The sequence below is a fragment of the Entelurus aequoreus genome, linkage group LG05, assembly GCF_033978785.1.
Source record: "Entelurus aequoreus isolate RoL-2023_Sb linkage group LG05, RoL_Eaeq_v1.1, whole genome shotgun sequence".
NCBI lineage: Eukaryota > Metazoa > Chordata > Actinopteri > Syngnathiformes > Syngnathidae > Entelurus > Entelurus aequoreus.
This window is the reverse complement of record NC_084735.1, coordinates 60,095,300-60,122,980: the sequence shown is the minus strand read 5'-3', so window position 1 is coordinate 60,122,980 and position 27,681 is coordinate 60,095,300. Positions and strand designations below refer to the sequence as shown.

General features: G+C 37.7%; 1 protein-coding gene across 1 annotated transcript; it reads right to left on the bottom strand.

The window, feature by feature from the left end:
- dhx33 (DEAH (Asp-Glu-Ala-His) box polypeptide 33) lies at positions 1 to 26,580 on the bottom strand. The gene is made up of 12 exons (XM_062048494.1): positions 26,229 to 26,580; positions 23,787 to 23,947; positions 20,418 to 20,645; positions 20,165 to 20,335; positions 15,553 to 15,738; positions 15,349 to 15,460; positions 10,431 to 10,590; positions 7,227 to 7,315; positions 7,028 to 7,155; positions 6,637 to 6,840; positions 6,481 to 6,567; positions 1 to 1,795 (listed from the first exon to the last, which is right to left on the bottom strand). Exons 1-12 carry the CDS (start codon positions 26,434 to 26,436, stop codon positions 1,487 to 1,489), a joined length of 2,043 nt encoding a protein of 680 aa, XP_061904478.1. The 5' UTR covers positions 26,437 to 26,580; the 3' UTR covers positions 1 to 1,486.
- Positions 26,581 to 27,681: the final 1,101 nt, after the last annotated feature.

The window sequence follows — 27,681 nt, the reverse complement described above, 5'->3', positions numbered from 1 at the left end:
TGCTTGGCACTCAGCATCAAGGGTTGGAATTGGGGGTTAAATCACCAAAATGATTCCTGGGCGCGGCCACCGCTGCTGCCCACTGCTCCCCTCACCTCCCTGGGGGTGATCAAGGGTGATGGGTCAAATGCAGAGAATAATTTCGCCACACCTGGTGTGTGTGTGACAATCATTGGCACTTTAACTTTAACTTAAATTACTGTAAATAACATTTACGTCATTGTAAATGTACTTTACTGTAAACGTTGTCATCATTACTGTAATGTACATTTATTTTTGACATATGGTAGCATGTATCGACTTGCATTATGTCCTTGCAGTTTGACATGTTGGCTCGGTAACAGAAGTTCTCAGTAACTGTGCAAAGTACAATTTGTTGGATTTGTAAAAAAAACTCATTCATATGCAACACTTTAATGAAAGACAAGCCAATCATATTTGGTTTTCATATGTAAGAAAAAAGGTGGTTACATACTGTACTGCACAATCCTGAGTCGTGTACAAAAGATGCTTCCGTATCTTCCATAGTCTGTGATTTATAGTTTACAAAGTGCGAAAGACCTGAGTAGTCAAATCATTACTGATAGTCGACATGCATTGCATACACGTGTTCATAAACAGTAAATGCAGATATCAAAATGTAGATAATGCATGCATGTTTCTCACTGTATAGAAAAGTGTAAACTGATAAAGATTATTACAACACAATAATTAGAAAAGGATCATGTCTGCTTGACATGCAGTACTCATAAAACGTATGATATTGGAATAGATTCGACATTTCAGGATGAAGTTAATAAAACCTTTACAGAGGACCTTGATTTGACCTTCACTAAATGTTGAATGTTTCACTACAACAGTAATATTGACAAAGGTGTACGATCAACACATGTTAGTTATTATTTAAGCATTCTCCTCATCATAGTTCACAACAATTATTCAATACAACCGCCCCAGCTGTCAAACAGGAAGTTGTCAGAGGGAAGGGGCCACTGAAATTAAGAGTGTAATCAGCAGAGAAGAGTGACAGAAATACATTCTTTATGATTTTATGTAAAAAAAAAGAAGTAGTGAAACATGGAACAAAATTTGAAAGATTGTATGAAATTTAACTTCATCCTGGTATGTCAACTAAAACCTAATAAAATACCATCAATTATATTGAGTTTGTGAACGTCCATGGTCTTACAAAACCTTTGAATCAATTCAATGCTTTGAAATAATCCACATTATTTGGAAGCTTGACAACTTTTTGTCAAAAGTAATTTTAAGGTTGATGGCAAAAAATAAAAATATTTGTCTTCAGTCAGACAACAAAAAATGCAATAACTGCTAAATATTATTATTTAGCAAGATGAAATTTGAATCGGTAGAAGATAGCAAGTCATCAACGTTACTGTGACAGGTAAAAGCGGGAGGTAGTGTAATCTATTACTATCATATCTCATTCACATGCAGATACCTGACATACTAAAATCTCAGGCGCTCAGCTTTTGCTGGGATGCAGTTTCCGGCCAAAGTACTGTGGGGCTGCATGCAGCAGCCAATCAGCATCGACAAGACACAAGTCCCTCATGTAGCAGCGTGAGGTGTGCAGCAGTTCATTGAACACCACGTATGCTGGTTTAGCCTGAAAAAGGACAGAAGAAGGGTGGATGGCTACTGGTTGGCGAGTGTCCAGTGCTAAATAACTGCCATCAGGCTGAAGCTCTGCAGCGTTGATGAACATCCCATGAGCAATGCACTGTCGGATCTTTCCTGTGTCGGCACCGCATGACTCCAACTTTAAATTCAGCTGAAGAACAAGAAAATAACAGATTACAGCGGCTGTGACAGAAACATGTGCACTGTAATAATAGAATTCTGACTTTTCTTCTGACTTTCTTATTGTAATTGGAAAGTCAAGAACTTGTAATTATCCAAAATAAGTAGACAAACAATAAATAATAATAAAATATAAAATGGACTCTGTATCTCTGCTAACAAAAATTGCACTTAAATATGAACATCTTGAAGTGCAGTTTTTTTCGACAGTTGTAAACACTAAGTTGGATGTTTTGTTTATCTTTTTTTGTTTCCATCACTTTTCAACAAATTGTGAATACTGATACTGGCCCGTCTGTGTTGATGGGCTCATCTTGGTCACTCGGACATCAAAATATTCTCTGGACATTTAGCTTTAAAATCATCTTTTTCCCTCCTATTTTTGTTACTTTGCGGTGCTTCTCACTGGCGAGACACAGCCTGTGTGTGTGCGTAGAGTGTGTAAGATGGATAGTGGTTGCTGAAAAACACATGGTGGGCAAACAAGAGTATTCTAGCAAATAGTTACATGGAAATTCTGCAAATCACCTGTGGAAATGCATCCAACATGTATTTAAAAAAAAGTTATTATAGAGTTGCTATGATAGTCCATCATAAAGTAAAAACAATGGTAAATGGGTCATACTATGATATTTATCTACAATTAAAACACTTTCTTGTGGAGTGAGGATAGACGTGCGTGTGGAAGGAACGAGATAAGTTGAACTGTGTTAGTATAGGTTGCTCAATAAAAGTTTAAAAAGAGCGTCAGAGAGAGTGTGCACTTCTGGACGCTACAATTGGTGTCAGAAGTAAATCTTTGTGCATACTGCGCTGCTCATGTGCTCAGCCTGCTACGTCATCGGGAGGTACGTGCCACGATGTTTCCTGCCGACTTTGTCAAGATGGAACGGGAGGGAAAGGACATTGAGTGGGGACTTAAGTTGCCGGCAGCACTGCAGATGTCTGTGTGAATCCAGGACGTGAGGAGCTCGCCGCAAAGAGAGAGAGAGAGAGAGGGAGGAAGGACAGAGGCAGCGTCTACAGGTGCAGCGCACGCTGCTTGGCATGGAAGAATTCCGCCCTCAATGAAGACTCCAAGGTTTGATTGCAAGGCGAACTGGGAAGCATTTCATCCCACTTCTGACACCAATTGTAGCGTCCAAAAGAAGTGCACACCAAGTCTGACGCTCTTTTTAAACTTTTATTGAGCAACCTATACTAACACAGCTCAACTTATCTCGTTCTTTCCACACGCACGTCTATCCTCATGTCACGGCCAGGGCGCATTCCAATGCGCCCTCATCTGTTCGTCCTGACGAACGCACCTCGGGACACGCCCACGGCCGCGGCGCACATACAGGGACGCGCTGCGCACGTCTCCGCCCTGCAGCTGCCGCCAGCTGCAATCATTTACCGGCAATCGGCACACCTGCCTGGAATGAAGGAGCTGCCTACATAAGCCTGGACAATTTGGCATGCCGGCGCCGGAATATAATCTTCTGTTGGTGTTCAGTAAACTATGATCTGATGCAACTCTCGCTTTATGCTCATGTCCTCTCTGTGCTTTCCCTGCGTTGATTGTCGTGTCCTCCCTCACCCCGCAGTTCCCTGTGTGCATCCCCGAGTCAACCATGGGCACTTGGAGTACCACGCTTCCGCCCTTGGACATCCCTGCCTGCCTTGCCCTTGTCGAACAGCACAGCTCCTCCCAGCACGCACCTTCAACATTTATGGTAAAACGCTCCAGTTAAATACTACACATAGTCTTACACCATACACACTCTTGGATTTTGTCACACTCCATTTCCGTTGGTTAATATTATTATTGTCTTATTATATATATATATATATATATATATATATATATAAATATATATATATATATATATATATATATATATATATATATATATATATATATATATATATATATATATATATATATATATATATATATATATATATATATATATATATAATACATCTTTGTATATACTGCCCCCAGGTGTCTGAGCCGTCACCTCCCCTCCTACAACCAAAACACCTCACTCCTCATTTCCGCAACAGCAACGCTTCCTCCTCCTTCGCCAATCACCTTACAGGCGTGCTACGTTCACAACAAAGAGGATGCAGGATAAAGTGTTACACATCAGGAAGCGTTTTGTAAGAAAGTGTTAAAAATTAAACCATCAAAAGCCATCTGCTTTTGAATAAAGATAAGTTAGGTTAAATGAAAATATTATTATTATTCTTATTTACCTTACGGTATATCAAAAATAATTTGAGCAAAATTTAATTGAAATATTGTCGGTGTGGCCCTCCAGCAGTGCTCGGGTTGCTCATGCGGCCCCCGGTAAAAATTAATTGCCCACCCCTGCTTTAGACAGTTTGCAGTGACACTCATAAACAAAACATTTTGTCATGATCTGACAGCTCTGCAGCTGCCTGCCTGCTTTTTGTTACAGTGCCTGGTTTCTGGGTCACGGGGCGGAGCCAACTGCACGCACACCTGTTTTTTACTCCTCTTAATTAAGCTCTCCAGGCTATTCACCCGGCACCAGTAAATTCCTGATAGTTCATACTTCTGGTCGTGTTCATCTCCTCTGCTTTGGCTCCACTTAAGCTTGTCGTTCCTGTGCCTCTAGTGGTACGTTTCCTTTCCACACCTTTTGTGTGCGTTTTCTGTTTCACCACACATCCTTAGTTATTTTTCCTCACTTCTCTGCTCTTTGTTATTCTTTTTTTTTTTATGCGTTGGGGTCCTATTCCAGCTAAAGCCGATCGTGACAATATTTATTATTCTCCATACTTACATATGAACAAGTTTCTTTAGGAAACTTCCACATATAATACATTGTGTGTTATATTGCTGCAATGTTTATCATCAATATTTACTCCCAACTAGCTTTATTTTATTATATTGTACTGTATATATAATAACATTTTAAGTCTAATGATTATTTGATTGTTTATTAGGCTTTCTTCTAGACATAAAAGTTTGTCAGTATCAAGATATTATAGTATGTTGTTACTATGGAATATGCAGCCTACAAGAGATTTGTTTATCTAGAACAAAGATTGGCATTTAGGCTCATTTACACCAAATCAAAGCCACTTTGAGCCACAAAACCAATTTGAGCTCTAAAAGAAAGGCAACGTTATATATACGATTTCCTTTAACGTGACTCAAATGGTAGAACGGCCGTTCAGAAACTTGAAGGTTCCTGGTACGAATACATCTTCTGCCATCCCAGTCACTGCCATTGTGTCCTTGAACAAAACACTTCACCCACCTTGCTATGCCACTCACACTGGGGTATAAATGTGAATTAATGTTTGGTGGTGGTCATAATCGCAAATTGGCAGCCACGTTTTTGTCTACCCCAGTGCAGCTGTAGCTTAATAAGTAATTTACCACCATCAATGCGGGAATGTGGACTGAATGAATGATGGATTCTCAGTGTTACATGCTTTAAGTCACTAGAAAAAAAGTGCTATATAAATCCATCCATCCATTTTCTACCGCTTATTCCCTTCGGGGTCGTGGGGGGCGCTGGAGCCTATCTCAGCTGCATCCGGGCGGAAGGCGGGGTACACCCTGGACAAGTCGCCACCTCATCGCAGGGCCAACACAGATAGACAGACAACATTCACACTCACATTCACACACTAGGGCCAATTTAGTGTTGCCAATCAACCTTTCCCCAGGTGCGTGTCTTTGGAGGTCGGAGAAAGCCGGAGTACCCGGAGGGAAGCTATATAAATCTCATCATTATTATTATTATTGTCACGTTTCTGACTTGTTTTGTTTTTCTAACTGCTTTCTTTGTAGTTCCTTCCATGATTCCCAGAGTGACGAGCCACACATGTTGCCACTTAGCAATTTATGCATGTTTCTTAAAGTCCAGCTGTAGAATTTGTTTTATTCTGATCCATTGTGAGGCCACTAAGGATATAACGATATTAAAATGTCATATCATCGTTATTGTGACCAAAATTCTTACAGTTATTATTTTGCCGCTATAAATAGTTTGTGTTAGCACTTACAATAACAATATCACTAGTACTTGGGTAATATTCAAGTCACAAAATGTAAATTAAGTATTGTTAGCGCTTTTGGAGTGGTTATCGGATTTTATGGGCGGAATAGTGGAGCTCCCATTGGCTCTGCTGTAAGCTGACTTTTATTTACGTTTATTTAATATTTAGAGTACATTTAAAAAAATATTCATTGTCATGTATTTCATAATGATTGTGAACAATAGGCAAAATTCCCAATAAAAGTGTAGTTCCCCTTTAAGAGTGTATGAGCCACTCCATCACATTCACATATTGTTTATATATTCTCCTCTAAACCTTTCAAACACTCTTACAGCTGCACTTAAATGTAAATAAACAGTAAATAGTGAACATTTGCAAGCTAGAAATGAGTAACTTAACAGGAAGTGACTGTATGTTCTGAAACCTGTGGATGTTTAAGGATTAGATTAAGATCTGCATCTTCCTACTCCTTTTTTTCTACGTTGAATTGTGAGAGTGTAAACATGTGATGTAGCATCAGCATGAATACAAAATGCTCATGTGACAGTACAATAGAAAATAACAACCTGGTAACAGTTTTGTATTGATCCTTCAAAAGAATATTATGTTTCATGTACAGATGTGCAAATGTACCTTAAGGCAGATTTCTCTGAGTTGAGCTCGGACCTCTTTCACCAGACTCATGTTCCTGCTGTTGACAAAGTTTTCTCGACACCACTCCTTGAAAAGCACAGCATATTATAGAATGACATCTGATAGCTATTATACAATTTTTAATTTCTTTCTCACTTTATTTCCATTGACTTTTTGGAACGCTCTGTAGATATTGAGGAGCGTCATGTGATCTCCTTCGCTGGACATGAACTTCTTGCGAACGGCGAGAACTTCTTCTCGCCGTGCTGGAGGGTTGTAGAGCACGGTGTCTACCGATAGCAGAGACACCATGCTCAACATTTCCTCAGAGCACGAGTAGTTGGCGGACAGCAGGATGGTCTACAAAGCGGGAACACGGACCGTTGGGTCAGGTTGGAGCCAACAGTCATGACACTTGTCCAGATCCAAATTAGCTCATTATAACTTTAACTTGTACTATTTTTTGTCATCTACAAATATATTTACAATCATTGATAAATAAACACTTGATCATTTATCAAACTGAGTATGTATGAATATGTACAACCTTGGCATATCTTGGCTCCAGAGGGAATCGTGACATCTTCTTTCCCAAACCAGTGAGGCCAACGTGTCCATGGTTTCTTTCCACAGCCCCCAGCAGCTCTAAATGCTCCACAGCTGAGCGCAAGGCCTCTGCAACACAGCAGCCACATGGCAACTTAGCACAAAACACGCTCTACACTGCATCATCTGCTGCTTCCTACCTGCAGAGGGCTTTGACATGAAGTCAAAATTCATGACATCTTGAATCCCTAAAGCCATGAGCTGTAGCATAACACTGGCTAAGTTACACCTACAAAACAGCAAAATGAGAACGTTAAAGACATGACTGTATACTTGAGATGCTTCAATTAATCGTATCGACCAATTACCATGAAAAAAGTATGTGATCAGTCAATTCCGGTTAATTATGTTCAAAGCCGATCACAAAAAACAATCACTTGCGGCTGATACTTGATTTATTTTTGACACAGGCGGCTAGCAGCTAACTGCCTTCTGTATGTTCATATTTATCACCTCCACTGTAGCAAATAAACTATGTTTATTACAAATTGTCTCTCCACCTTACATTTACGTTTTGCCCATGCCTCTTGGCCGTCTTATGTATTTGTTTTGTCTTCAGACATTATCAGGCCAGCTGGAGGTGAAACTGTTTTTTCAACGCTATTACTCTCTGCCATCTCTGCATTTTTGACCAGCTTTCCCTCTTCATTGTACATGTTGGATCTATTGGGACGGGAAGATGTCAGAATGGACAGAACATGATTTTGAAGTCCTATTCAGTCTTTTGGAAAAGTCAATGGTGCGCATTACTATTACCATATTACAAAATACAAGTGATGCGTTCACGGGAGTGCTGGACATGGGAAAATCTACCAACCCTGTTACAGTCATAAAACTATTGCATATTAGTTGTAAGTGTTATTATTGTGTTGTTTTTATCTAATTGTTCTTAAAAGTGCTGTTTGGAACATGCTCACAGAAACATTTTTCAAAGCAAAAAAATATAACAAGAACACCACCGGCAAGTTTATGTTACCATTAGTGATTTTTTTTGTTTCTTGTACAAACCCCGTTTCCATATGAGTTGGGAAATTGTGTTAGATGTAAATATAAACGGAATACAATGATTTGCAAATCATTTTCAACCCATATTCTGTTGAATATGCTACACAGACAACATATTTGATGTTCAAACTGATAAAACAATTTTTTTTTTGCAAATAATCATTAACTTTAGAATTTGATGCAAGCAACACGTAACAAAGAAGTTGGGAAAGGTGGCAATAAATACTGATAAAGTTGAGGAATGCTCATCAAACACTTATTTGGAACATCCCACAGGTGAACAGGCAAATTGGGAACAGGTGGATGCCATGATTGTATATAAAAGTAGATTCCATGAAATGCTCAGTCATCCACAAACAAGGATGGGGCAAGGGTCACCACTTTGTCAGCAAATGCGTGAGCAAATTGTTGAACAGTTTAAGAAAAACCTTTCTCAACCAGCTATTGCAAGGAATTTAGGGATTTCACCATCTACGGTCCGTAATATCATCAAAGGGTTCAGAGAATCTGGAGAAATCACTGCACGTAAGCAGCTAAGCCCGTGACCTTCGATCCCTCAGGCTGTACTGCATCAACAAGCTGTCGCTCACTGTGTAAAGGATATCACCACATGGGCTCAGGAACACTTCAGAAACCCACTGTCAGTAACTACAGTTGGTCGCTACATCTGTAAGTGCAAGTTAAAACTCTCCTATGCAAGGCGAAAACCGTTTATCAACAACACCCAGAAACGCTGTCGGCTTCGCTGGGCCTGAGCTCATCTAAGATGGACTGATACAAAGTGGAAAAGTGTTCTGTGGTCTGACGAGTCCACATTTCAAATTGTTTTTGGAAACTGTGGACGTCGTGTCCTCCGGACCAAAGAGGAAAAGCACCATCCGGATTGTTATAAGCGCAAAGTTGAAAAGCCAGCATCTGTGATGGTATGGGGGTGTATTAGTGCCCAAGACTGGGTAACTTACACATCTGTGAAGGCGCCATTAATGCTGAAAGGTACATACAGGTTTTGGAGCAACGTTACCATGGACGCCCCTGCTTATTTCAGCAAGACAATGCCAAGCCACGTGTTACATCAACGTGGCTTCATAGCAAAAGAGTGCGGGTACTAGACTGGCCTGCCTGTAGTCCAGACCTGTCCCCCATTGAAAATGTGTGGCGCATTATGAAGCTTAAAATACCACAACGGAGACCCCCGGACTGTTGAACAACTTAAGCTGTACATCAAGCAAGAATGGGAAAGAATTCCACCTGAGAAGCTTAAAAAATGTGTCTCCTCAGTTCCCAAACGTTTACTGAGTGTTGTTAAAAGGAAAGGCCATGTAACACAGTGGTGAACATGCCCTTTCCCAAGTACTTTGGCACGTGTTGCAGCCATGAAATTCTAAGTTAATTATTATTTGCAAAAAAAAATAACGTTTATGAGTTTGAACATCAAATATCTTGTCTTTGTATTGCATTCAATTGAATATGGGTTGAAAAGGATTTGCAAATCATTGTATTCCGTTTATATTTACATCTAACACAATTTCCCAACTCATATGGAAACGGGGTTTGTATCTTTTTGTCCTGTCCAGCCACTCAGGCAAATCATATTGTTGATGTCGATGCCCATATCTGCTGTAAAGATTTACTTTACAAAAGAGAATTGTGGGATACTTTTCTTAAATTGATATACATTAATGTTTGGAGCAGCTGGACCAGAGTAGGAGGGGATAAAAAGAAGACAAAAAAGGAAGACAGAAAATAAATTGCCGGGACAAAAGGGGATAAGACAAAGAGACAACAACAGCAAATATGATATGTACAAATATGATACAAAATGTGACAGCAGAGAAGCAGTTGGTGAAGTAAATATTACGAACACAGAAATTACAATAAACATTATTGTACTACAAATGGAGAAATAAAAAATAGAAATGGCACTATTGATAATGAATAATAATAATAATGACCTCTTATCAACAATACAATTGTTTTGAATGCAACAGCACAAATATGTAACGATAACTTGAATTACAAAAGAAAGCAGATAAATGGAGGGACAGAAAGAGAAGCGAATTGTATTAACCTTGTAGATTGTTATAGTATTAATAGGTTAAGCTTTGTCATTGTGCCGTGTTTTACCCAGTTTCTCCTCGGGGAACAACGTTAATATTTGTTTGATGAAATGTGAATGTATGCATGAGTGTATGTATGCATATGTGATTGTATATGTACAGTTTGTGTAGATGTATGTTTGTACAGTGAATGTGCGTGTGTATGTATGTACCATGAGTGTGTATGTATATTTAGTTATTGTGATTGGGACATACCCATTTTATTTAGAAAAACACTCTTACCTCTGAATTTCAGGCACAGTCATAGGGATAAACTTGTCGAACTCCTGCTCAGTGTAGAGACGGTAGCAAAATCCAGACTCCTTCCTGCCAGAACGACCTGCTCGCTGCCATGCCTGCGCTTTCGAAACTTGCTGCACTGCCAGAACCTCCAAGCCACTGTCTTAAAAGCACATAACACAATGCAACTTACAGAATTGTGAGATTAAAAAAGGTAAATTGAACACTTGTCACAGTGTTATTACATTGTCAGGTTATTGTATGTGTTCTTTTATAATGTGTGACAAATATTACTAGAGATACAAGTAACTTGTCTGCAGGGATGTGTAAAAAGAACCAATATTTATTGGTACTGGTCCTAATTAAGTCAGTACGGGAGGACTGTTAAGAATCTTGACGAATAAGGCTGAGCTATACAGCGAAAAAAAGATCATGATTATTCTTTTCATATCATCCGATCTTGATTTATTTAACCCATCCATCCATTTTCTACCGCTTGTCCCTCTCGGGGTCGCGGGGGTGCTGGAGCCTATCCCAGCTGCACTCGGGCGGAAAGTGGAGTACACCCAGGACAAGTCACCGATTTATATAACAATTTGTATAAATGTTTCAACCTCCCAATTTTAAAACATCTGACTAAAAACTAAAACAATTAGACATTTGTTAGAATACATATTTTACTCAATAGTAAAACAAATGTATACAAATAGGAAATAATACACTGACCTAGTATACAGTTCAGATTGTTTGTGAAGTCATACTAGACCCAAAATAAACTCATTGTTCTGTGGGAGTAAATAAAGACGTCTTAAAATGTAAAGATGAGCATTTTCAACTTATAATGCTACAAATGCTGTTAACATGGCTACTTGCAAATATGTATAATCTTTATTAACAAAACAGACAGTATCAGCTGCAATACAAGTCTACTAGTAGCAGCTAAACTGCTAATGCTACATGTGCTGTTAGCAGTAACAAACTGTGCTAATTTGGCCCACATATTCAAATGTTTCTTTGCTGTGAGATGTCATTATGTTGATACACAGGTGTATAAAGGTGCGGCCAATAAATGTACAAAATAAAATGTCCGAAAATTTGGTTGGTGTGGCTTATACAGTAAACAGGTGCACTTTATTAGGCTGACCATATTCTGAAATCCCAAAAAGAGGACACTATGTGTGCCAAGGCGGTCAGCACGCCAAGGCCTAGGTGAACATTTGCCAATGATACTCAAACTTGCTTTATAAATAATATATTTATTAAAATAAAGCATTTTTTCTCCTCTGTTGACAGCAGTGTTGGCGCTAGGAATTTTCAAAATGGGGTCCCAGGGACCCCATCAAGTCATAAAAATGGGGTCCCACAGTAAATTTTTGGGGTCCCACTTTTTTGTAAGCGTTTTGAAAAAAAAAGATAAACGTATGCATTGTCCTGTTATATCTCACATTCTATATTGTGTTTTGGAAAAAGGTTTTTATAAACATTATTTAATTCATTAAAAAAAAAAAGAAAAAAAGAAAAACAATTTGTATACATATGTAAATGTATGCAGTTATAAACATTCATTCACTTTCTTCTTTCCTTCATGGATCTAAACTTTACTGCTACTTGTAGTTTTTTCTATGTTTTTATTTAATAAGTTGTAGGTGTATTTATTTCAGTATAAAAGTGTAAAAAGTGTTTTGCTTGCTTAATTAATGGTGTGCCAGGGCATACATACATTTTATATTTAACGCTTAAATCTCTGGAGTCTACAACTTCAGATCTATCCCTCATTTCAAAATGTTTTAGTTTTTTTTATGTTGTTTTTTTGTTTGTTTGTTTTCCGCCCTTTTTTGTCAAACAAAACTATGTTTTTAATGGCAAACACACAAAGTCTGCAAAATCTTCCACCAAAAATATTTTTCAAAGTGGAATATTTGATGTGAAGTAATCGGAACCTTGGATAGGTCAATAATTCATAATAACATTGATTTTGATTCAATATCATGTTTTGAGCAATGACAGTTTAAAAGAAAAAAACAGCTTTGTTTTATTAGTCAACATTGCAACTTTTTCTAAATTACATTTCACCTTTAAGCTTTTTTATTTCACTTTTGTTATGTTTTTGTTTATTTTAATAGTATTTTTAGAATGTGCCGTGGTCTTTTAAAACATTAGCTGTGGGCCGCAAATGGCCGGGGCACACTTTTGACACCCCTGCAATAGATAATAAAAAATCAAATCTGATAAATCTATCGATAAAAAGCAGAGCCTGGCGACGCATGCGCGTTTATCATAACTCTCTCGCCCTCTCTGTCTCTGCCCCTCCCTCACAAATGCTGTTGCATGTGCACAATTTCACAATTTGTTTTGTTTTTAACCCCTTCCTAACCCTGAACGTACATTGAAAATACACGCAACCCTAACTCAAAATGCCGGACATTTGAGGCATTTAAGAAACTCCGCCCGGACAGCCCGCACAGCCCGCACAGCTCCGCAAAAGAGGACATGTCTGGGGAAAAGACGACGTATGGTCAGTCTAACTTTATAGCCTGTGGAGCAAAATTCCCACTAAAGCATATCCAATACATATTATCTACACCAGAAGAGAGTGTTTTTAGATGTAGATTATTATCATCATAGGTTCATTTTAAGATAGTTTATCAAATTAGTTGTTAGAAGCAGCCCTAGTAATCTGTGGCACTGCATTTCTTTTCGGGAGATAGACACCCAACAATTTATGTTTTGTCCATGTGAGGGCAGCAAAAACAAGCAGTGTACACTAAATGCAATATTTATTTTGTCTGCTCCTATGGCAGCTTCATGCTTCTTAAGAACTGTGCCAAGAGAGATCACCAGATGTACCACAGAACATTTCCAATCTTACTTAACTTATCAGAAAATGACTTTGTATTCATGCCACATATTACTGTTTGTCTATCTATGTCAGTTATGTACAGTCAAAGACGTAACAATAACATGACAATTTATTGTTAACATGTACATCCACCTCTCTTGGCTCAATAGAGCTTGGGAAACTCTGGCTTAAAGGGGAACTGCACTTTTATGGAAGTTTGCCTATTGTTCTCAATCAATATGAAAGACATGACGACGGATTTATTTATTTATTCATTTTGCATTCTAACTTGTAAATAAATGCAATCAAAAGTTTGCTTACCATAGAGCCTATTGGAGCTGCTCTATTCTGCTTGTAAAGCCTTTTAAAAACATCTCCAGGAACACCTCCAACAAGGTTTTATATACTGTAAATGCTGTAAGTATATATGCAATGTAGTAATCGGCACATTTTTAATAACATTTAATATTTACGTATTTTGATCATTTAAGCATAATTAATCTAAAAAATGCTTCGCAACGTTCGCTTTTTTTTTTTTTTTTTTTACAACATCACTGATTAGTACTCACTGCAGACTTTATGAGAGACAACAAACATAATAAAACATCACTTACTGTGCAAGGTCAAGGTTGAATGCCAACTTCTAGAATATTATATATTCCTGTTTAGATGAAAAATTACTCATAATGCTCGAACCAAGCGTCTTTTCGTGTCATTCTTGCCATTTTCAGGTCTAAATTGGCTGTCAAAGTCTACCGACTTGTCATCCTCATCCTTCTACTAACTAGGTGAAAGGCATGATTTATGATCTAGTATTAAAATTTGACTAGCAAAGAAACAAGAAAGCAGCTGATCATGTTAACATTGGCACGCAAGCTCGTGATCACAGCGCCTCTATCAATACTTTGTTTGCGTTAGCGCTTATAATAACTTATAATAACATATCACTAATACTTGGTTAATTTTCAAGTCAGGACAAGTCAGGACATGTACATGTATAATGGAGTATTGTTGGCGTTTTTTGTATGTTTTTTTTATTGGGTTTCATGGGCGGAATAGAGGACCTCCCATTGGCTCCACTGTAAGCTGACTTTTATTCACGTTTATTTACGGGTTAGAAAGCTTTTTTTTTTTTAAAGTACATCCGTCATCATGTCTTTCAGAGTGATTGTGAACAATAGGGCAAAATTCCCTCAAAAGTGCAGTTCTCCTTTAACATATGTACATTATAGAACAAACTATGTCCCATATCATGGTTTCCCAAACTACGGGCCGCAGGCCGGATACGGCCCCCGAGCGTCCAAAATCCGGCCCGCGGGAAGTCCCAAGTAAAAAAAAAATATATATATTTTTTTTAATATATTTTTATCATCATTTTTTAAAATCTCTCCTTTCTAATCCATTTTCTACCGCTTGTTACTCTCGCGGTCTCCTAGCCGCTCAGGCAAATCATATTGTCCAAAAATGCATTTTCCCATCGATAATGTGACATCATCGTGCTCGCGCCACGGAAAGTGCGCGCTCTTTCATTCAATTAGTGAGCGAGGAATATATGTATATAGTTGTGTTGTTTTTACATATTTCCTACAATAACAGTGGCCTGAAAGCTTAAATCAATTTAAAGTAAGATAGCTTGCTTTACGTTGCCCCCAAGTAATATTCTATACTTTAAATTCACATGAAACATTAAGAAGGAGAAGATTCACATTGTTGAACAAGATGATGATAATAATAATACTAATACATTGTATTTTTAAAGTGCTTTTCAATACACTCAAAGACACTGATTTAAATAAGTTTAACAGCTTCGCATATCTTGAGCTACACTGGAGTGAATGTAGAATATTTTATACAAAATATAGTATGTATGAGAAAAAGTGAATACTAAATTATCAAGTTGCCCACTTAAATTTTTCTGTACGTGGACTTTGAAGGAAAAAAGTTGGACAGCCCTGCCTTAAATGGTGTCATGTGCTTTGTTTCTATAGCATGAAGAGTAGGTGTTCTGAGCATGTTATAGTCGTCCTAATGCTAACATTAAATACTACTTTGAAGTATGAATATGCCGTGTTCTTATCTTACCAGGATTGAAACGTTTGGCCTTTACCATCCCTGTGTCGATGACATATTTGACCCCGGATATTGTAACGGAGGTCTCTGCTATGTTAGTTGACAAGATAACCTTCCTGCAACCCTGGAAAATAAAGAATAACAAGCACATTATATACATTGTAAAATCAGACACAAATTTGAAACTTGTATTGTTCTTTTGACCAATGCTTTCACCTTTGGAGCATCCCGAAAGACTCTGAGCTGCTGGGTGGGAGGTAAGGATGCGTACAAAGGGACAACTAGCATAGATCCACAATTGTCTGGCAGATGCTTGGCAATGTCTCGACATGTCCTTGCTAGAGCTTCAATCTCCTCCTGACCCGTCATGAAGACCAAGATATCATGTGAGGGAGGAGCTTCCTGTGCAAAGACAGGCAGTCTCATCAGCACCAACTTCAAACCAAACATGAGTCATGAAACAAAACAATAGGAATGACCAAAATGTCCCAATTAAAATGTAGCAAGCGGGAAAAATAATGTGTTCTGTTTTGCTGTAATATAATACACATTATACATTATATATTTTCTGTGTTAATGATCGATACAGATTTGCATTGTCGGACATTATCAATAACGTACACAACTTAGATTATCTAAAACATTTCTAACCTGTATGATCTATGCATCATATTCTAATTAAAAAGTGTCAATTTGCAGCATATTTTACTTCGGTTAGATGACGCTATTGTCTAACTTGCATAACTAATTAAAGGAATGTCCCCCTGCCACCAAACTAAACACATTATTGTAGTGTTGAGTATTAAGGTGTGAATAAAGAAGATTGTCAAACTGGTGTATGGAATTATCAATCAATAATGGTGGTGCTTTTGTACAAGTAATATATTGTAAGTAACGTAGTAGTAATGCAAATGTACAAGTAATATATATCAAGTAATGCAGTAGTAGTGCTAATGTACAAGTAATGTATTGTGAGTAGCGTAGTAGTAGTGATTTGGTAAAAATAATATTGTAAGTAATGTCGTAATAGTAGTGACATTGTACAAGTAATATATTGTGAATAAAGTAGTAATAGTGATATTGTACAAGTAATGTTTTGTAAGTAATACAGCAGTAGTGATATGGTATAAATAATATTGTAAGTAATGTAGTAGAAGAGATATTGCACAAGTAATATATTGTAAGTAATGTAGTGGTAGTAGTTATATTGTAAAAGTAATATATTGTGAGTAAAGTAGTAATTATATTGTACAAGTAATGTATTGTAAGTAATGTAGTAGTAGTGATATGGTATAAGTAATATTGTAAATAATGTAGTAGAAGAGATAATGCACAAGTAATATATTGTAAGTAATCTAGTAATAGTGCTATCGTATGAGTAATATATTAACAGTAATGTAGTAGCAGTGCTATTGTACAGTAATCTCTTGTAAGTAATGTAGTGAAAATGATATTTTATAAGTAATATATTGCAAGTAATGTAGTAGTAGTGATATTGTACAAATAATATATTGAAAGTAATGTAGTTGTAGTGATATTGTGCAAGTAATGTATTGTAAGACATGTAGTAGTAGTGATATTGTACAATAAACATATTGGCAGTAATGTAGTAGTAGTGATATTGTACAAGTAATATTGTAAGTAATGTAGTAGAAGAGATATTGTACAATACTGTAAATTATGTACTAGAAGAGATATTGTACAAGCAATATATGAATGGGGGACCAAATGTCTTTTCGTGGTTTTCCCGCCATTTCCGAGCCCCAAATGGCTGTCAAAGTGTACCAACTTGAAGGATTACCTCCTAAGAAGTCTCCTGTCCAGGTGAGATGCATGATTTATGATCTACAATAAACTTCCAGGGAGCAAGGAAGCGAGAATGCAGCACAGAGGCTTGCTCGCCAATGGTTCCGCAGACTGGATGAAAATCTATCAGAACTGCGAGTACAGTTATACAGACCATTAATTACATTGTTGTCTGACTCAGCTGCCCTACACATGAACCTGTACATGAGATAAAGTAATGTGGCAGAGCAGGTGGGGACCCCAATACTGACAAACATTTGGCTAGCACTGCAGCGCCTTGAAGCTCTAAGAAGGGCTAAAAATGACCAAATCATCTGCGTACTTAAGGCTACTGATGACTAATTCACCAATCCTACAACCAGTACCAGACGCATTTAACATCATAGAGACAAATTATTCATATAAACATTAAAAAGAAACGGTGACAAAATTCCGCCTTGGCGCACACCATTGCTCACATGGAAAGATTCTGATAACATATTCATTCAGCCATCTTACTCTCATTGTCTGATGAAAATACCAAGGGACACTACTTTTAGACAATTTAAAAAATAACTTTTCATGATTAACTCTATCAAATGCTTTCTAAGCATCAATAAAGTATATAAACATTGTGGAATTACGTCTGTTATATTTATCTAAAATCTCTTTTAGTGCAAAAATACATAAGTCAGTGCCATGCTTCCGTTTAAAACCAAATTGGTTGTCAGTGGTTAAAATGTAATTCTCCAGTGTCCTCAGTAGAAATGACTCTTAACACTTTGGACAAGACACTAGCCAGGGCTATTGGCCTATAATTATCTGAGCTGTTTAGCTTTCGCACTTTATCTTTGATCACAGGTACTAGCACAACAGTTAGCATAGCATCGGGTAACACTCCATGGACAAAAAAACCTGTATAGCACATAGCCAACAGAGGGTAAATTTTCTTACTAGCATGTTTAATATGTTCAGCTGAAATGTTATCCAGACCACAGGCCTTATCATCTCTCAACTTCATTATTGCTTCATGTATTTCAGTCAAAGTGACAGTTACATCATCATTAAACTCCACTTTATCCACTGCAAGTACATGCCTTTTTATGCAGCTCACTATATTGTTACTATTTCCTCAGACCCAGTCACACCTTCAATATTCAATGGTAAAGATGTTGTGCAATTATTAATATTTATTATTCCTTTCCAGAAATAATTGCAATTATTTGTTTACAACTTTCTTGCCAGCGAGTCTGACCTCATAGTGTTTTCATTTATTTTAATATAGCGAAGTGCATGTTTAAATCTAGCATTTTTTGTTCTCAAAAAAAGGGGCCATGTCTGGTTTTGCCTGTCTCAGCCCATTTTTGAAACGTAATTCGGGCCTCTGCATGGAGCTCATCTACATGATCCTTACAACCTGGCTTAATATTGCACACTTTTGTCCTACATTTATATGGGGCCTGCTCAAGGTACTGAGACCCTCAACAATGGCTTCATAAAGAGAGCATAATTCCTTACGGTGTTGGGCATTCTTATAGTTCACATCCTGACATGATAAGGCATCTTTTGGGACCTTAACACTGCACAGCAAAGCATCAGAGTGATTAGCATATTTATTTAGATCTTTCTGAGTCAATTTAGACCAATCTATTTTCCCCACCTCAATGCCACAGGCAGCAACACAGGTAAATTGCCTGTGTTTAACACCATGCGAGAAGGAATATGGTCTGACGTAGCCAGATCATAATCAATTTTCATCATCTCAATTGAGTCATGTGCAGCCCCTGTACAAAGGCAGTGGTCTAGTCAGGAAGTCAAATGCCAAGCCTCGCTGATGTAAGAATAACTATCATTTGGCAACAGTACCTTACTAGATAAAATCAATCCACTATCTGAACCAAATAAAGAGTTATGTCAGTTATGTCAGCATTCATGTCACCAACAACATAAATGATGGGAGAAGGGTTGTCATGTATAAAAGACAATATAAAAGCCAATCTACTGTATATATATTCAGAATTATTACCTTTTTATCATCACAACGCAGCTCAATCACAATAGCCCAGTCAACTCCCAATCTTATAATATTAACCAACTGGTCATATTTCCTATTCCACATTGTAGCGACCGCTCCTGGAATCCTACCCCGGACGACTTTAGTACTCAGGTCAGTTGTTGATTATCCTGCACCATGAAAGTCAGTATGTATAACATTTAGTCTTTCCAGGTCTTGCTTAGCCAGGAACCTCTCCTGGACGCACAAAATGTCACAACTGTCCATCAATTTGTCCACCGCAACTTGGCGTGATTTATCAGTTTCACTGACACGCGGCCCTCGCATATTGTAAGACACGACACAGATGTTCATGAAAAGTTATAAGTTCCTATCAATAATTTTGTAAATGTATAAATAAGTGCTTTAAGTGCATTATGCTTTTGTAAGGTACTTTTTTGAAACCTTTATTTTGAATGTGGCGCACTATTATTGTGCTATCACTATTATTGCGAAGGGGGGAAGTGTGCTGTGCTGTTGTTCTCAACTTGTCGAGTAAAGCGGCGACTCACTTCCATTCATCCATTTTTTACTGCTTGTCCTTCTCGTGGTCACGTGGGGGCTGGAGTCTATCCCAGCTGCATTCGGGCGGAAGGCGTGGTACACCCTGGACAAGTCGCCACCTCATCGCAGGGCCAACACAGACAGAGACAATTCACACTCACATTCACACACTGGGGCTAATTTAGTGTTGCCAATCAACCTATCCCCAGGTGCATGTCTTTGGAGGTAGGAGGAAGCCAGACTACCCGGAGGGAACCCACGCAGTCACAGGGAGAAGACAAATAAAAGTGTATATCCTTCTAAATGGTTATTTGCATTATTATTATGTATTATTATTACATTAGTGCTCAATTTGGTCACAAAATAATGCTAACAATAATATACAGTAGTTTATCTGCAATAATTTGTGGGACAATAAATCAGTCAGCAAAATGTTTTAACGGCCCCGGCTTAATCAGTTGTCTACCTGGTGTATATGTTATCTACCTGGTGTATCTGGAACACAGAGACGAGAGCAGCTTGGAGATAGTCGGATTGAGGCCGCTTGGTGTAATAGATTTGAATGGGATGTTGTCTGCCTTCCAAGTACAGTACAGGTGACCTATTGAAGTATTCAGAGAACAGGTCCACATCCATTGTAGCTGACATCACGATGACCTGAGCAGATTGAAGCACAAACATTTTGAGACAATTTTAAGCTAAATGAAATCCAATGAGAAACAGGTTTGATTTTTATTACCTTCAGAGGAATCTTATTAAGTTCTTTGCGCCTGCGCTGAGCTGTTTTAACCACTCCAAACAGCACATCTGTGTGCACGGTGCGCTCATGAGCTTCATCTAGGATTACTACTGTGTAGTGCAGCAGTAAGGGATCACTAATGGCCTCACGTAGGAGCATACCATCGGTCATAAACTTCAGCTTGGTCTCAGAGGAGGTGACATCCTCAAAACGCACAGAGTACCCCACCTGAAAAAATATAATGGATAATATCAGCAAACAGAGATGACCGTGCCTTGTCACACTAAAAAAGTTATGGGGGGTTTTGATAAAACTTCCAGGAAATGCCAGAAATTGAATAAGGAACAATTGGATTCGATTTTGATCCGCATCTTTTCTACTATATGACCTTAGGTTTACGATAAAAGATTCAACTTCTGGGTGTGTATGCGAGCAATCCTGCGGACGAAAGTCCAACACTACAAATAAGAGACAGGTACTACTGCAATAAATCAACAAAAGTCATGAAACGCTGATGATTTTAGTTTAAATAAGTAGTTTGCATAAAATTGTGTCCAAAAGTCTTTATTATTTCTGAATCACTTGTTTTGTAGTACCGTAACTTGCTAGTACTGAAATACTGTATGTGAAAACAGAAGAGAATTTGGGTTTCCAAAGGTATTTTATGTAATCAGAGCACTTTTTTGTTGGATCGTTCTGTCTGATATTTGTTAACTTTATTTCATGGATCCTGCCAAAAATATTTTGTTTAACAGAAATCCTGTATGGGAAAAAATGCATCAATAACTGTAATAATCTCAAAAATAAATGGTAATCGAATTGAGAGGTGCCTTAGAGGGCACACCCCTTTAAAGTACTGGTCGAGTGGAAAAACAACACTAAGCATCATGTAGCAGTATTGCTAAGTGCTAAACAAGAAATACAAACTATGAACATAATAAAACAATAGCTTACTGTAAAATGTCTGCTCTCACTTCGATGACAACTGACAAGATGTTCATATCTTTCCAATTAGATGAAACATTAATCATGATGCACACGACGGGTTAACAAGGAAAAATCTCCCTTCAGACACTATCTTTGGTTGTGTCTGTTTGTCTCCATCTCCAGGTATAAATTGAATGTCACAGAAGAACAACTTTTAGATGTATGGATAAATCCTCCAAGGTATCCAGATAAGAGGCATGATTTATAATCTAGAATAACTTTTGACGAGTCGAGACGCGATGATGCGGGAGTAGCAGGACATCGATGTCAGCTTACAGCTAAGCAGCAGAGGGCTACTTAGCTGTGTGTTATGAATCCGCCGCTAAAAAATAGTTTGTCTGCGTTAGCGCTTTTAATAACAACATTGCTAATATTTGGTTAATATTCAAGTCACGATATCAATATAGAGTATTGTTGGGGGGTCTTGGATGGTAATTTAGAGGGTTTTGTGGGCGGAATAGAGAGTCCCCATTGACAGACTATTTATGTATTTACGACTTCGAACGCATAAAAAAAGAAAAACACAAGTTAATGTCTTATATAGGGTTGTAAATGATAGACAGCACGTTTTTCTAACTTTTGCATATTTTCAGTGTGACTGATCTGATTACATGGTCAGAGTGCAGAAGTGACGTCAATGTACAGAAATTACAGAAGACGTTCGGAGCGGAATATTCAAAATGGCTGAATGAATTTGTGCCATTTTGTGATGTTTAGACGATATTTTCACATACTTTGCGGATTGTAAATATAATTGGATATGGTTTAATAAAGACAATGAAACACAATTAAGCAAATAAAGTTAACTTGTTTTTCCACTCTACTGGTACTTTAAATGCACCAAACCGTAGTTGACTAGATTGCAATTGCTCCTTCAGTTACTTTTTGCAAGCATCCATAACAGAAAACAAAGGAAATACTTCAGATTCAGTGTTTCCCATAAACTGCCAAGATACCTGTGGCGGTGGGGGCGTGGCTATGGGCGTGGTCACCATGACATCATCGATTAATTTGCATAATTTACTACAATGATATGATTTTCTCTAAAAAGGCTAAAAAAATGTATACGTACTAATTAATAATAACAGTTTTGTTTTAAACATCCATCCATCCATTTTACAATATAATTACAACACTTTATGTACATATTTATAGACAGATTTGAACAATAAGTTATTCACTGAAATATATTTATGAATTGTGGTTCTTACAAAAAATATATCTTATAAAATATAAAAGCTAAAGTGTCTCTTAAAGCTCTGCCCGTTTAATTAGTGCATACTAAATAATTTAACATTAGCCTACTACTACAACCATATTATTTACCAGCAACATAAAGTGAAACAGAGGCAGAGGTGTCCTGCCACAGTCAGTAACAATTCAAATCCCAGCCGAGTCATACCAAAGACTATAAAAATGGGACCCATTACCTCCCTGCTTGGCACTCAGCATCAAGGGTTGGAGTTGGGGGTTAAATCACCAAAATGATTCCCGGGCGCGGCGCCGCTGCTGCCCACTGCTCCCCAAGGGGATGGGTCAAATGCAGAGAACAAATTTCACCACATCTAGTGTGTGTGTGACAATCATTGGTACTTTAATCTTTAAAAAAAATAAACAGAAAACAGTAGTGGTCAAATACAAATAAGGCAACAAGAGAAGTATCCTACACTTCTCTTTTGTAAAGTAAATCTGAACAGCCTATATGGGCATCTACATCAACTATATGATTTGCCTGAGAAGCTGGACAGGACCAAAAAAAAAATATATATGTATTTTTTATTTTATTTTATTTGTGGCGGACGTAATTATTTCGTGGCGGGCCGCCACAAATAAATGAATGTGTGGGAAACACTGAGATTCCTGTAATCTACTAAATCAAAATCGGGCAGTAGACATTGGTGTCATGGCTCAGGAGGTAGCACAGAAACTGGACTCCCTCTATCTCGGTCACTGCTAATGTGTCTTTGAGCAAGACATGTCATACGCCAGTGCAGCCCACATTGGTGTATGGATGAAAGTAAATGTTTGGTGGTGGTTAAAGAGGCTGTTTGATTGAATTAATATTGGCTCCTTAATATGAAGCTCTGAGGGTCTCTGGAAAATATGCTATATAAATCCAATCTATTATTTTCTTTTTTATTATTATTCTCCACCCTCAATATAGCAGAGAAATTGTAAAAAACACGGCGTAGAGAGGGAAATTATATGCTGTCATTAGTAGAAGAGATAAATAATATAAGACTATAAAAAACACCTTTTGTATATGGCAGGTGTCTCTTTTGTGATCTGGTTCAATAAGAACAGACTGTTGGTGCCACATTTTATCTATAAGTAATAACTTCAGTAGAGGTGATGTGGGACATAATGGTTTTGCTGACATACCAGCTTGCCAAGATGTGTCCTCTTCTCCTCTGCCACTCTTCCTGCCAGCGAGATAGCAGCCACTCGGCGGGGCTGAGTGACTGCAACGAGGCCCTGGCGTCCAATCCCTGCCTCATACAGATACTGGGGGATTTGGGTGGTCTTTCCTGAGCCTGTTTCCCCTGACAATAGAGAACAGTCCCATCAAAAAACACATTACACCTTTAGAAGTTTAGCTGTTGATTTTTTCAAATATTGTAAATGTGACAGTAAGCATTATCAATACAACTGCTTTTTACTAGACATGTTTCTACATCCTTCAGTGATTTAATTATTGAGCATTTATTGTGTTGATCATGATTACCATCACAATATAACATGACACACATTTTAGGCAAACACACATATATCCAAACCTTTTTGTGAACAACTTGATATAAATAAATACAACAATATAAAACAATATCAACGAAAGAACAAACAATAAATTATTATTACTTGGCCAACATACAGTCAGTGACGCAAAAAAGGTAAGAAAAAACAAGAAAATTACTATTTGGCTCTCATTTAAAGTCCCCCAACTACAACTTATTCACTGACTTTGTAAACTATTTATTGTATACTAATTATTTGTGATAGAACAAAACGTGCCGAGGCTTCGAGGCGTGTGTGGCGTAATGAAGGGGGAGTTTTCGCAAAGCGCGTATTGAGGCTTGCTTCACGTAGGGGAAGAGACGGTTATAATGACTTGCTAAGTCTTGCTGCCCGCTTGTACCACGTGACTATTCGGGACGCAGTTCAGATTGTGCCGGAACATTCGACAAGACAGAAACTGCCCAAGCTACATTGAAAATGTGGGCTTTTGCTCAGTGGCCTTGTGGTTAGTCATACCAAAGACTATAAAAAAATGGGACCTATTGCCTCCCTGCTTGGCATTCAGCATCAAGGGTTGAAATTGGGGGTTAAATCACCAAATGATTTCTGAGCGCGGCCACCGCTGCTGCTCACTGCTCCCCTCACCTCCCAGGGGGTGAACATGGGGATGGGTTAAATGCAGAGGATAATTTCACCACACCTAGTGTGTGTGTGACTATCCATGGGACTTTAACTTTAGAGAGTTGTGGCCAGCTCAGAATTGGCTCAGTGGTTCAATGCCTCATGAGGCTTCATCTGACCATCACTATTTATACAATGTAATTATCAAATACATCATTGTTATATTTTAAAGCCCCCCCTAATGTCTAACAACTTATTTGCTAACATTGTAAACTTTATAATACATATGTGCCATGTAATTATCATACATATTATTATATTTTAAAGTCCTCTCATTTTCAAATGTTTTATTCACTCACTGTGAAAACTTTAGAATAAATACATGAAATGTGATTATTACATACATCACTAATATTGTATCTTTTAAAGTCCCCTATGTCCAACAACATAATCACTCACTGACTTTGCAAACTACGTAACATTTCTATATACAATGGATTTATCATGTATAATGAATCATTTATACCCTTTAATACCATACACTTATAATACAATATTAACTATGTCACGAAATTAATAATGCAACTAAAAGACTGTGGTGCAGTTAGAAATAGATTGGCACATTCAGAGATAGCTATAAAAGCTCAATAGCTCAAAAACAAAACATCTTTAAAGCACAAATAGTACTTCTTTATGACCATAGTAGCGGAGACAATGAGCTACAAGTTAATTTTCAGCAATACAATCTGCAAAAATCTGTAGGAAACCCGTCAATGTGCTTTTTCAACAGAAATGGGTCTATTGAATTTTTTATTTTATTCATTTCGGATTGATTGATTGAAACTTTTATTAGTAGATTGCACAGTACAGTACATATTCCGTACAATTGACCACTAAATTGTAACACCCGAATAAGTTTTTCAACGTGTTTAAGTCGGGGTCCACGTTAATCAATTAATTGTAACATGGATGACGAAGTTATCCATCCATCCATCCATTGTATACCGCTTATTATTTACCTTCCAATTACAGTACAAATGTAAACAATTCTACTACTTAGGGACCATCTACAAAGAGCAACCCCTGACAAGAAAATCCATCCATTTCTACCGCTTGTCCCTTTCGGGGTCGCTGGAGCCTATCTCATACATAACAAAAATACAAATCTAAATTATTATACATCGTCAAGTCTCGTTCACGTTTCAATTTTCAGTTATTGATCCAATAATTTCGAATGTGCCACTCTTTTTTACTTTACCGGACTAACTAAAAGCAGATATATGATTAAGATCCGATATTGATCCTATCCCTGGAATCCATTTTTAATCGATATGCTCACTACATTCACTAACAACAGTTTAAGTGTGAGTTGAGGTTCAGTACTTTTATGTTTACGATAATCATGAATGAACAAGATAAACATTGAACAGCATCACGCTAACAGTGTCAGTGATTGTGAGACTTTACCTATGAGAATAGCGTTGTGAAGCTGTCTCAGGTGGTGTAAAAGCTGATTTCGGGCTTGATAAATAGGAAGTTGTTTTCTTTGGTCATCAATCGTCGTTGTTTTTGGTTTCCCGGGCAGCAACATACCAGCTTTCTGCTTGTCGAGGCGGAAGAAAACAGACGCCGGCTTAAATTTTTTAGCCGGAGGATGATCGGGTTCATTGGGCATGATCTAGAAGAGAAGCTTTCCTCAGAGTCCTGACTTTCTTATATATTACCCTGGATATGGCAAAATATGAGAGGTACTTTTCGTGATTATTCACGGTCCGAGCAAGCACCAGCTAACAGTTAAAAAATGTCTCACGAGGTAATAACTGTCGCAGGTCTTTGACGTCATTCACCATTCCGGCCTGTTACCATAGACATCATTTACAGTAGACCCCACATCGGGTGCGGTGACACAGGAAATACAGCCGCCATCTTGAGCCGGTCTTCTACTCCTCTGAGCAGCACAAAGAAGAAGGAAGAACACGACCCCACCACAGCATTGTGTTGAATATTCTTGCACAAATTGGCGGAGCGTGGAAAACAGGTCACAAGAGATTACTTTTCACAAATAAGAGTGAGCATTACTATTGGTTATAATTTCTGGATTGAAGATTATTGTACTGTATTTGTGCCCACCAGTGAAATTGTTGCCAGCAAGCTATATGGAAAGCTATCCATCCATCCATCCATCCATCCATCCATCCATCCATCCATTTTCTATCGCTTGTCTTTTTTGGGGTTGCGGGGGTGCTGCAGCCTATCCCAGCTGCACTTGGACGGAAGACGGGGTACACCCTGGACAAGTCCCCACCTCATCGCAGGGCCAACACAGCTAATGTATGATTAATGCCAGTGTTCCGGATATGAATCAATACTTTATTAGTCATATTCCATAACAGTGACTTAGATTATAACTGACACAATTCTATTGTAGTTATAAAACAAATATTATTGGTATAACATTGACCAGCATTTTTTTTGCACATAATGTACATGTAATTTATCAACATTAAGATAGCTGTCATGTCTTAATATATATTTACTTGAAAATATATATAACTAAACATCTGACTGTACAATAGTCTGTCATCAAATTAATTTGGCTGTTGTTGTATTCACTATTTTCGCAGCTTTGCTTCATTATGAAAATATGCATCAAAATATAAGTTGTTTTTTTAAAATGCATTTTTAAAAGACTTTTATCAAGTCCCAAGCGTCATTACAACATGTATGCTGAAATTATGCTTTTTTCAATGTTTTCACTGTTCTCTTTTGTTGTCTTTTTTTTGCAGTGTATTGCGTGTCCGAGATGCTTCTAAATGCTATGTATTCCACAACATTGATGTTATGCATGTATCAGAAGGATTGCAAATCCAGCCATTCATCCATTTTATACCGCTTGTACCAATATGTTCATATAATGATC

Excerpts from the sequence above, each read along its gene's own strand:
- dhx33 (XM_062048494.1), bottom strand. The coding sequence starts at position 26,436 with ATGCCCAATGAACCCGATCATCCTCCGGCTAAAAAATTTAAGCCGGCG. Across the intron at positions 15,739-20,164 it reads CTGTGTTCCAGATACACCAG|GAAGCTCCTCCCTCACATGA; the intron begins GTAGATAACATA and ends GTCTTTGCACAG. Across the intron at positions 7,316-10,430 it reads ACTGTGCCTGAAATTCAGAG|GTGTAACTTAGCCAGTGTTA; the intron begins GTAAGAGTGTTT and ends GCTGTTTTGTAG.